Here is an 11,173-nt window from a genome sequence, read left to right on the forward strand (position 1 = left end):
AAACTTAGAAATTCAAAAATAATTTCTTTAATTCAACTTTTTTTTACAAATTTTTTGGTGGCCATTAAATTTATTGCCATATCAAGGAAAAAGCTTATATAATGCAAATAAAAGCATAAAACTTTTCTTGAAAAAAAAAATCGATTTCAAAGGAGAGTGGATACAAATTAGGTGGAAATAAGATGAACAGTGTCTTATCTATAAATTACATAACAAGAAACGGAACAAAATGTCTAATCACAAAATACATGAAATCCAACAAAAATAAAATTATTTAATATTTTTTTTTAAAAAAAGAGCTTTTGGTTTTGATTTTGATCCATGAAGAAGAAGAAACACCACCAGGATTTAAACGTTTGTTTGGTTTCTGTTTTACTTTTCTTTTCCCCTTAAAAGCAGCCTCTTCAAACTCAACAGTGCGATGAATTTTCATTAATGGGGTCAGTTTTTTTCTTTTTTTTTTAGTGGGTTCAAACTTTTTTCAATCGTGCTTGCTGAGCTGAGCACTACGACCACTCAATTCCTCTTTTTAATTGTTCTTCAACAGTTTTCACTCAAAACCAGAATCCTATGAACCAACCCAAAATATCAAAATATCAAAATATCAAAGTATCCCTCTTCATTTTTAAGCTTCTCTGTTCTTCCTTCTTCGATTTTGATTCCCTTTTCTGTTTGTTTTGGCAATTCAAGCTTCTGACTCTTCCCTTTGAAGCTCCCCTCTTATTCTTTCTCTCTCTCTAGTGCTGTTAGTTGTTCATCATTTTTCTGCTGTTTCTTCTTGATTTGTCCTTACCCCTTCTGCATTGGTGGGTCCGCCATTGAACACACGTTACTTGTTTGGTTTTATTTTGAATTTGGCGATACTGGTAAGGGCGTTTAACCATCTGGGTCGTCTTTATTTCGCTTTAATTTTAATGGGTAACGAGTGTTTTGAAGTTCTGAGATAGCCATTGATGGATCTGGAGAGTGCTATTGGGGGCCACCCAATCAAGGTACTACGAGTGGCAGACTAATCTATTCATCATCATCATCATCTTCTTCTTCTTCTTCTTCTTCTTCTTCTTCTTCTTCGTTTTTTATTTGTTTTGTTGATTTTATTCATTTTCTGTTGCAGAAAGATTCATGGAGAGCTGTTTTAACTTTAGCTTATCAGAGCTTGGGGGTTGTTTATGGAGATTTGAGCACTTCCCCTTTGTATGTTTACAAAAGTACTTTTGCTGAGGATATTCAACACTCTGAAACCAACGAAGAGATTTATGGAGTTCTTTCTTTTGTCTTCTGGACTCTCACGCTCATTCCTTTGATTAAGTATGTATTTATTGTGCTTCGAGCTGATGATAATGGCGAAGGGGGAACTTTCGCTTTATACTCATTGCTCTGTCGCCATGCTCGAGTTAGCTCCTTGCCCAATTGCCAACTTGCAGATGAGGACCTTTCGGAATATACAAAAGATGGGGTGGATTTAACCAACAAGAAGACTTGTGGGTCGAGATTGAAATCGACATTAGAGAAGCACAGAGTGCTCCAGAGGGTTTTGCTTGTTCTAGCTTTGATTGGGGCTTGCATGGTGATTGGAGATGGAGTTCTTACACCTTCAATTTCTGGTACTTGTAGATTCTTAAGTTCTGTTTTCTTTTTCAAACCGTTTGTGATTTCAGAGCTTAAATTGATGGAACTTGCTTGTTTTGGGTCTTTCATGGCAGTTTTCTCTGCTGTTTCTGGGTTGGAACTTTCCATGGCTAAACCACACCATCGCTGTAAGAGTCTCTGCTTCTCTATTCACTTGAATCTTCATGCCAAAATTAAGAACCCAGATGATTTTTTTTGATGTTCTGATTATTAATCTTCTGTTGAAATAAGATCAACAGTTCCTCTTTTCTTCTTCAATGGTTTTGTTTATTAGTTTATTAACAACATGAACAGGATTCTAGCCACAATATCTGGTAGTCAACTTTTTGTGGCTGTGATTCTCTTTGCTTTCATTTTTCATTTCCCTTTGTCTGTTGATGCACTGTATGCTTCAATGTATGGGGATTCAAAAAAATGGCAAGTGTTTCCTTCTTTAGCTCTACAAATCTGAAGAGCTTTTTGTTATAATTGTTTATTATTGTAATGCAGATACTTGAAAAAGTGGATGGGCATGGATTTCATAGTTTAATAATTACACAGATTATTGTGGGTCTCTGCATATATGATTGATATACAAACACTTCTAATCATAGTCAAATCACTATCATGTGAAGAAAAAAAGAAAAGGAAAGGAAAAGAATTGTTAAATTAATGCTTTTACTGAAAGTTTTTGAACTTTTTAAGTGTTATATGGCTTGCTGCTATGGGATTAGATCAGGGGATTAAAATAAAATATTGTGCAATCAACTAGGCTTGATTTTGGACTAAAATTCTTGAGCAAGTCAGTGCAATCATTCATCTTTTGGTCAAACCATTTACCTTCTAAGCACCATTGAAGTATCCATATCACCCGACTTCAACGAGCTCTTTCATTATCATAGTAATTTTGATTGGGAGGTAGCATCTTTCTGGTAGCAGGTTTTTATCGACCATTCATTATTGTTGATGGGTCCTTTTAACTTAAACTACTAAACCTTTATTTTCTGTTCGTGACTTGCTGTTGTCTGCTAACAGTGACCTTCAAATATAATTACTAATTTTTCCTTGACAAACTATTTGTTGTATTACTTGCCGACTACTTGGGATTTTTGGTAATATTAAATTTTAATATCTTAATTCTTGTATTCCAGACGGCAATCTTATTTCACACCACCCCGACGATATGGAACTAACCAATATGTGAACAGTATCTTCTTGTTTTTTTTCTCTCGATTTTTTCTATACTATATGAACAGATGAATTTCGAATAAACCGGTCATTTATTTGAGAGTTGTATAAATTAATCATGATGGACTCTACTCCTCTACATTGTGGGGCCTCCTCTTGTTATTGATGGACCAATAAAGTAAAACATGAAGTCTTATTTGTCTAATGCTTCTGCAGATGTTGAAGTCCCGGTTGCTTGTGCCATATTGGTTATCCTGTTTGCAATTCAACATTATGGAACCCATCGAGTTGGGTTTCTATTTGCACCAGTTGTGATTACATGGCTTCTGTGTATCAGTGCCATAGGGCTGTACAATATCTTCTACTGGAATCCGCATGTTTACCGAGCACTCTCCCCATATTATATGTACAAATTTCTGAAGAAGACCCAAAGGGGAGGTTGGATGTCCCTCGGCGGAATCCTGCTATGTATGACAGGTAATGAGAGTGGATCATTCCACAACATTTCCCAGTGACTTCGTCTTTCTCTTATCCCTCTCTTCTCTTTGTTCTCAAGTTATCTGAAATTTTCTGTTTGATATTCAGGTTCAGAAGCAATGTTTGCTGATCTCGGGCACTTCTCACAGCTATCCATTAAGGTCATACTTTCAATCAGCTGGACTTCAGAATAAAAGTTATTAGTCTAAGATTTTTTAAACAAAAGTTCTTTCAACTCCACATACGCGTAGTACTATTCTTAATTTTGACTATGAAGATGGTTGTAGAAATATAGCATTGTGTTTGTGATCATTGTATTCTCATTCGAATCCTTGTTGTGCATAAAATTTATGCCTGTTATTGTTCAAGGTATTAGTTATTGAAATTTCTAGGGATTTCCTTTAGTAACAAAGGACTTTGAGAGCTATCTTTCTGTCTTTTATTTAACCTTGCCATTTCCATTTATAGATTTCATTTTCTACATAGAAGCACAAAAATGCAAAGAAGTTGAAGTTCACTTTTCTAACAGAAGCTGTTCAACTGCAGATTGCTTTCTCTTTCGTGGTTTATCCATCTTTGGTCCTGGCATACATGGGACAAGCTGCTTATCTCTCTCAACATCACGGCGAGGAAAGTAACTACCGAATTGGATTTTATGCGTCTGTTCCTGGTAGGTGTAAGAATTTGATGTATTAGAGACAAGTGACATATTTTTTTAAGAAAATGTTAAAAGAGTTCAACTGTGTTCTCGTTTTTTACAGAGAAGTTAAGATTGCCTGTTCTTGTGATCGCCATTTTAGCCGCAGTGGTAGGAAGTCAAGCTGTCATTACTGGGACTTTTTCGATAATAAAACAGTGCTCCTCATTGGGTTGCTTCCCGAGGGTCAAAATTGTTCATACCTCCTCGAAAATCCATGGTCAGATTTATATACCGGAGATCAATTGGACGTTGATGCTCTTATGCTTGGCTATTACCATTGGCTTTCGAGACACAAAACGCATGGGCAATGCATCAGGTATTTTCTCCACTGGATCGACTTTTTTCTTTTCCTAGTCAATATACTTCGGGTCATCGTTTTTGTTTTAGGCAATATACTAATCTAGAGCGCATATTCTCCTCCAAAGTCATATCCTAACAGCTACTTTTGGATCAGGCTGATTATGATATATCTAATCTATACTTTCCCCTTGACTTCATAAAACTCGTTCTCGTAAACTGATCTTTTCATTGTTTTAATTGCCAGGCTTAGCAGTGATAACTGTTATGCTGGTGACTACCTGCTTAATGTCTGTAGTCATCATCTTGTGCTGGCATAAAAGCTTTGTCTATGCCATTGCCTTCATACTCATTTTCGGGTCCATCGAATCACTCTACTTTTCAGCATCTCTCATCAAGTTTCGAGAAGGGGCCTGGGTTCCGATCGCCCTCTCACTCATCTTCCTAATAGTCATGTATGTATGGCATTACGGAACATGCAAAAAATACGAGTTTGATGTTCAAAACAAAGTGTCCATCAACTGGCTCCTAGGCCTAGGTCCCAGTTTAGGCATTGTGAGAGTACGTGGGATTGGCCTCATATACACCGAACTCGTCGCAGGAATCCCCGCTATCTTCTCCCACTTCGTAACAAACCTCCCCGCCTTCCACCAAGTCCTAGTCTTCCTCTGCATCAAATCCGTCCCAGTCCCACACGTGAGACCTGGAGAAAGGTTCCTAGTAGGCAGAGTTGGGCCAAAAGAGTACCGTCTCTACCGATGCATAGCACGATACGGCTACCGTGACATCCACAAGGACGACTTGGAGTTTGAGAAGGACTTGGTATGCAGCATTGCAGAGTTCATCCGTTCCGAGAAATCAGAAACCAGTGTAAAGCTAGAAGATGCAGAAGAAAGTGAGAGAATGACAGTAGTAGGGACATCTTCAACAAATGTAGATGGAGTGAGAATGTGTGAAGATGAAGGAGAAACAGCAGAAACATCAGAGGTAAGAGAGATAAAATCACCAAAAAAACTGAGGAAAAGAGTGAGATTTCTTGTACCAGAGAGCCCACAAATGGAAATGGAAGCAAGAAGAGAGCTTCAAGAGCTAATGGAAGCTAGAGAAGCAGGAATGGCTTTCATAATGGGACATTCATATGTGAAAGCAAAGAGGGGATCAGGTTGGGTGAAGACAGCGGTGATAAATTATGGGTATGATTTTTTGAGAAGAAACTCAAGAGGGCCAAGTTATGCTTGGAGTGTGCCTCATGCATCTACTTTAGAGGTGGGAATGGTCTACCAAGTTTGAATTTTGTTTTACTTTTAACTTTGTGCATTCTCTGGTCTCTCATTGTATATAATAAAAGCATTTTTGTCCAAGCTTTCATCTTTCTTCTTTAGGTTACTTTGGATCTCACTTCTTGTAATTCTATAACTAAAGCTTAAAACTTGCCCCCCAAATAAATGGAAATAAAATGGGCACCTTTTTTTTCTTTTGAGATGGTCATAGTATCTATATGCTTTGTGGGGTTAAACTCTATAAGAATTCATTTTTTGGATACTTTAATAAATTTTAATCCAAAACTTTACATTTAACTAATGAAACATGTCACGACGAAAAAGATTTAAACCTTGCAACACAATTGTGCAGTAAACATGGTCCATAAGCTTTCCGTTCACGAGGTCTAAAAAAAATTCTGAACTGTTTTTGAGTTAAAAGTTGACAGAATCAATATTAATTTAGAGATCATTCAAAACATGTTGGAGACATTTTGGAAAAAGAGTTGTTATTTTACCTACTATGTTTGTTTGGAGTATATATTAGTTTAGTTCGAGCTATAATACTATGTGTCTGAGGTGTAAAATATTTAAACCATTTGAGTCTAATTGTTATATTTGTAATTATTTCTATTTTAATTTTGCTTCATCCAAGATAACAAGTGTGTGCTATTGGTTGGACCACTGCTCTAATTTTCGTAGTCCAAAAGAGTATCTTATTGTCTTATATTTTTTAAAATGAAACTTAAATAATTGATCTTATGTTTATATTGAATTAAATTTAACAAAGTCTTGTAGTAACGTATATTAAAGAAAATAGTTAAGCTAAAATCAATCAAGTATATACGAAACTTTAAAATTAGAGGTTTGATATTGTCTTCACATATTCTAAAAAGAACGGTGAGTTAAGTGCATAAAATATATGGTGATGGTAGATTGTTTTTAAGTTTTTCTTTAAAAGAATAGAAAAAAGACAAATTATTTATATTCATAAAAAAAAACCACTAAAACAAAAAATTTATATTACATCTGATTTTTTTTATAAATTGTAAATATTTTGTAAGTTTTTCTATTTTTCGACAATTTCTCTTTCTTTTTTTATCTAATTGAATTTTTCATTAATTTTAAAAGTTAAACTAAAAAAAAAAGCAATATTTAAATATTCTTTCAAATTAAACTATAAAAACCCCTCAGCGCCATTTTTCCCGGCTCTTCTTCCAGAGCTATTGTACTTCTTCGCTCTTGCTTCTTCCGGAGCATTTCGCCAACCATTATCATTCCTCTCACGAACTCCCACTCTCATCAAAGTTCAAGTCAATTCCTATTATCCCTTTCATCTCCAACTCAACTTGATTGTCCTGTCGTCATGTTCGCCAATTCGAGGGCATTTGTATACTCTGTTTAACCGAGCATCGATCAATGGCGAGGCGTTGGGTCGTTTTGGCGGTCATTTTCGCGGTTCTATTTTGTGGGTTTTCTTCAGTTTCTGCTGTACCCACAAGTACGAGCTACTTCTCTAAACCTTACCTCATAATTTCATTTCTCCTTCTTCATCTCTGTTTTAGCGTTTTCGTTTTCATTGCAGAAATTGTTGCTGGGGCTTTGTCCAAGGCGGTTTCAGCTCTTGTGAATTGGATATGGACGATCACCTCGGCCTCTAATACTGGTTTGATTCTTTTTCTTATCCCTAATTTTGGGTGTTTTCTATGTGTTTGATTGATTTGTGGGGTTTTGTTTTTTTCAATTTTACAGTGGTTTCTACCCGTTCCATGATTAAATTTGAGAGGGGATATGTTGTTGAGACTTTGCTTGATGGTAGTAAGATGGGAATTGAGCCTTACTCTGTGGGGGTATCTCCTAGTGGGGAGCTTCTGATTTTGGATGCTGAAAATAGTAATGTTCACAAGATCTCTATGCCAGTTTCTCAATGTAAGCTCTTTCTGCATTAATTTATCACTTTATTTGTGTAGGTTAGATTATATTACTACCCTTGAAACCCCCTTTTTTCCGGTTAGAATGAAGTATCACAAATCTAGGTGGGAATTTGAATACGTCAAAGATTACTAATGTCTTAATTGTTGACCTTGAATTAGGATGGCTCTAGCTTCTTCTTTTTTTTATTCTTTCTTTTGTACAACAAATGGAGCATGGGTTTTTTAAATTATGAGCTGAGAATTGCCATTTACCATTGATTTATGTTCATGTTGACGAACAACACTGGTATTGGTACCTTGCTTTTTTTTAACATTTTTATCCCTTTTTTTTTTTTTTTGCGTTTTATATGGTAACAGCTGTATGCGATCATATCATGTATTGATGTCACATAGAAGTGCATGTTCAAGAAATATTTAAAAGTGGTAAATGCAGAAATTAGCATTGTAAAATGTGTATTCTAGTAGCTATGTAACTAGCCATCTTGCTTGCTCTTTGTCTAGCCCAGTGGTAGCTACTCGTACTTTGCTTCAAACTTCGGACATCTCTACTTTTCTTTTCTCTTTTATTAGTTTTTTCAACAGATACTTTGCCTTCCTTTTGTATTTGTTGATTCGAAATTTAAATCATATTACTCTTACTTTGCTTACAAGCTTTTGTTTAGGAGAAGACTCTACTTTTAAATTTTAAAACAATCCTTTTCAAAAGTTCTGCATTCTAATTACTGATCTATATAACTCTTACGTTAGACGATATTGAGCTTCATTGGCCCTTAGTCCTTGAGCTTTAGTTACCATGATTCTAGGCTTTGAAATACAAAAATCGGTTAATTGAGGTCTACTTTTCCCATATCCAATAAGTTCAAGCTTTGTGGTAAAGATGTGTATTGTCTTATTTAGCTGTTACCTCTTAGACCACCTCATTTCACTTTGCTTTTCAAATACATTAGTTTTGTCTTACCATGAGCGTTTGGGCCCACTTACATGCAATAAATAATTTCAGTAGGTAATAGTATGACGTTAAAATATTTTGTTATTTAAAAATTTGTGGGACATTTATTTTAGGTAGGTGGGCAATCAAGATAACATACTGATGAGTGATCAGCCATTTAGGAATTTTGCTAGCAGTTAATATTGATTTACTCAAGTAGAATTCCTCGTTGAATGATTTTAAGGAGTCAAACTGAAACAGCTTAATATGTTTTTTACGAAAATTGCATGAGAAGGCAAACTTTGTATTCTATTTTAAATCATTGTACTCTTTTTAACTCACCTCAACCAATCAATGGTGCTTATTATCTCACCTCAACCAATCAATGGTTTTATCCTGTAAACTTCGACTTTTCCTCTTACCAAATGTATACTTCAGAATTTAAATTTGATATTTCTCAATACTAAAAAGTAAAGTCTTAAATGATTAAATTTACATCATGTCTCACAGTTTCACTCTGATTATTCGATCAGGCAGTGTAGAGTTGCTCTTCCTAATTTGATGAACTATTGGTTCCTCTAGTTTCTTCTTGAGCTGAAAGCAAGAACCATGTACAGTTTGCAGGCCCAAGCTGTTTGCAGGATCATCGGAAGGATACTCTGGACATGTAGATGGAAAGCTAAGGGATGCAAGAATGAGCCATCCAAGAGGCTTAACCGTGGATCAAAGAGGAAATATTTACATTGCCGATACAAAGAACAAGGCTATAAGAAAAATTAGTGATGCCGGTACTTTCCTAAATCAGATCAAGATCATTTCATGCTTCGGACATGAATCCTGCCTTGTTATCGACTTCTTGTTCATTATGTTTACCTAAGAATCTCCATTCACATTTTTCCTAGAAGCACATCACTTATGTTTGGCAGTGTGTCCGTGCCCGACAAGTATGCAACACTTTTTGGACAAGTATTGCTATATTGAACACTTGTTAGTGTGAAAGATGTGTTAGGCACTAATAGTACAAAGTCAAAATAGGACCAACATTTGTTAGACATGCATCAAATACTTACTACTAGTACTAAATAGACACATATATGACAATACTACTAGTACTAAATAAACACATATATGACAAAAATAATAAATTTTGATGGTGAATAAATCAAACTAATTTTTAAGCATATAAATGAATAAACTCATATACTCTGAATTTCTTTTTTGTTTCAAAATGGTATTTATTTTAAAAATGTATGTTTTAATAAATGGGTCTTTGCCATGTTTGCATCCTAGATTTTAGAAAATGACTAGTTGGCGTGTCTGTGTTGTGTCATAATTGTATTTCATGTTTATATCAATGCTTCTTAGCATTTTTTAGCATTCAACATCTTGTTTATGTGATGTGTTAATTGTATATAAGTCGTTTATAGTTTCTTTGCAGGAGTTACAACGATAGCTGGTGGAAAATGGAGGAAAAGTGGCCATCTTGATGGTCCAAGTGAAGATTCGAAGTTCTCAAACGATTTTGATGTGGTTTATGTAGGAAGTAGTTGCTCACTTCTGGTAGTCGACAGAGGAAACCAGGCAATTCGGGAAATTCAACTTCGCGCCGAGGATTGTACTGAGTATGATGGTAGCTTCCTCCTAGGTACAATTTAGACAAAGAAAATCAATAATGGATGCCTTTTTTCTCTCATGTTCAGTAATGCCTTTACTATGTTCTGTTATTGTAGGAATGGCTCTGCTGACTGCTGCCATGCTTTTGGGCTACATGTTGGCACGTTTTCAATTTCGAGTGTTGGCCACGTTTTCTTCTAAAAATGTAATGTTTTTAACAAGATCAACAATACCTTTATAGTATTACTCATAGTGTCTAGCTAGAGTAAACTGTCCTTCACATTTTCCAATACTTTTACCGATGTTTCTGCTGTGTTGCTAAGAGGGAGCGATTGGCTAGGCTATTGATTAAGGTGGAACCAACTTGCAGTTTTGGTTAAGTTCTTTCCTCTGATTTTCAGGATTCAAGAGTTGGCTCGAGGAACATTCCATCAATTCCTCCGTATGGTAGGGTCGAGAAATCAGTCAGGCGTCCATTGATTCCTAGTGAAGAGGAAGAAGATAATCAGCCAGAAGAGAATATCATTTGTTCCCTTGGCAAGCTTTTCCTCAACACTGGTTCATCCGCAGCTGAAATCTTTGTGGCATTGCTTCTTGGAGCTAGGAGAAAGGCGTCGGACTCACACAGCCGGGAGCATTATCAAGTAAACAAACATGCACCGTCACGGTTTGGCGTGCAGGAAAACTTTGCAGCCTCATATGGCCGTGAAACGCTGGAAACAATGACCAGGAAACCTTACTCTTGTTCAACAACCCGACTTGAAAGCGTCCAGCGTTACAAGCGCATTTGGGGGGACAACGGTGGACGGGAAGAACAACCATATCCATCCAGTCCAAAGATGTTTTACAACAGGAGCAGTGAGAGAAATGAGGTTGTGTTTGGGGAAGTACAGGAGGAAGAGCAACTGTGTGAACAAAATAAAGAGAAATGCTGTGTTGGTGGTGGTGGCTGTGTGGAAGGGAGATCCTTCAGCAACAACAAACATGAAAATGCTTTTGTTACAGAAAAAAGGAGAATAAGAGGTTAACAATTGATTGGTTTCTCAACATGAGTTTTATGGTGTTATGAGTTTATAAATTCTTTTATTAAAAACAAAAAGAATAAAAGTTTATATAAAAATTTACTTAAATATACTTAACTACGTTCAAGGTGTTTGACTCACTAACA

The 11,173-nt window shown here is 35.9% G+C and overlaps 2 protein-coding genes across 2 annotated transcripts; both read left to right on the top strand.

Annotated features, from left to right (window-relative positions):
- Window positions 1-247: 247 nt before the first annotated feature.
- Window positions 248-5,744, top strand: LOC103487069 (potassium transporter 8-like). The gene is made up of 8 exons (XM_008445270.3): window positions 248-992; window positions 1,115-1,604; window positions 1,704-1,757; window positions 3,013-3,273; window positions 3,382-3,434; window positions 3,820-3,943; window positions 4,035-4,289; window positions 4,518-5,744. The coding sequence occupies exons 1-8, from the start codon at window positions 954-956 to the stop codon at window positions 5,558-5,560; spliced, it is 2,319 nt and encodes a 772-aa protein (XP_008443492.1). The 5' UTR covers window positions 248-953; the 3' UTR covers window positions 5,561-5,744.
- A 985-nt stretch (window positions 5,745-6,729) lies between these two features.
- LOC103487068 (uncharacterized) lies at window positions 6,730-11,135 on the top strand. Its single transcript, XM_008445269.2, has 7 exons — window positions 6,730-7,030; window positions 7,115-7,195; window positions 7,282-7,458; window positions 9,009-9,179; window positions 9,830-10,036; window positions 10,122-10,210; window positions 10,407-11,135. The coding sequence occupies exons 1-7, from the start codon at window positions 6,949-6,951 to the stop codon at window positions 11,031-11,033; spliced, it is 1,434 nt and encodes a 477-aa protein (XP_008443491.1). The 5' UTR covers window positions 6,730-6,948; the 3' UTR covers window positions 11,034-11,135.
- The last annotated feature ends 38 nt before the right edge of the window (window positions 11,136-11,173 follow it).

This window comes from Cucumis melo, chromosome 4, assembly GCF_025177605.1.
Source record: "Cucumis melo cultivar AY chromosome 4, USDA_Cmelo_AY_1.0, whole genome shotgun sequence".
NCBI lineage: Eukaryota > Viridiplantae > Streptophyta > Magnoliopsida > Cucurbitales > Cucurbitaceae > Cucumis > Cucumis melo.

Excerpts from the sequence above, each read along its gene's own strand:
- LOC103487068 (XM_008445269.2), top strand. The coding sequence starts at position 6,949 with ATGGCGAGGCGTTGGGTCGTTTTGGCGGTCATTTTCGCGGTTCTATTT. Across the intron at positions 9,180-9,829 it reads AAGAAAAATTAGTGATGCCG|GAGTTACAACGATAGCTGGT; the intron begins GTACTTTCCTAA and ends GTTTCTTTGCAG. Across the intron at positions 10,037-10,121 it reads TGATGGTAGCTTCCTCCTAG|GAATGGCTCTGCTGACTGCT; the intron begins GTACAATTTAGA and ends CTGTTATTGTAG.
- LOC103487069 (XM_008445270.3), top strand. The coding sequence starts at position 954 with ATGGATCTGGAGAGTGCTATTGGGGGCCACCCAATCAAG. Across the intron at positions 1,758-3,012 it reads GGCTAAACCACACCATCGCT|ATGTTGAAGTCCCGGTTGCT; the intron begins GTAAGAGTCTCT and ends ATGCTTCTGCAG. Across the intron at positions 3,435-3,819 it reads TCTCACAGCTATCCATTAAG|ATTGCTTTCTCTTTCGTGGT; the intron begins GTCATACTTTCA and ends GTTCAACTGCAG.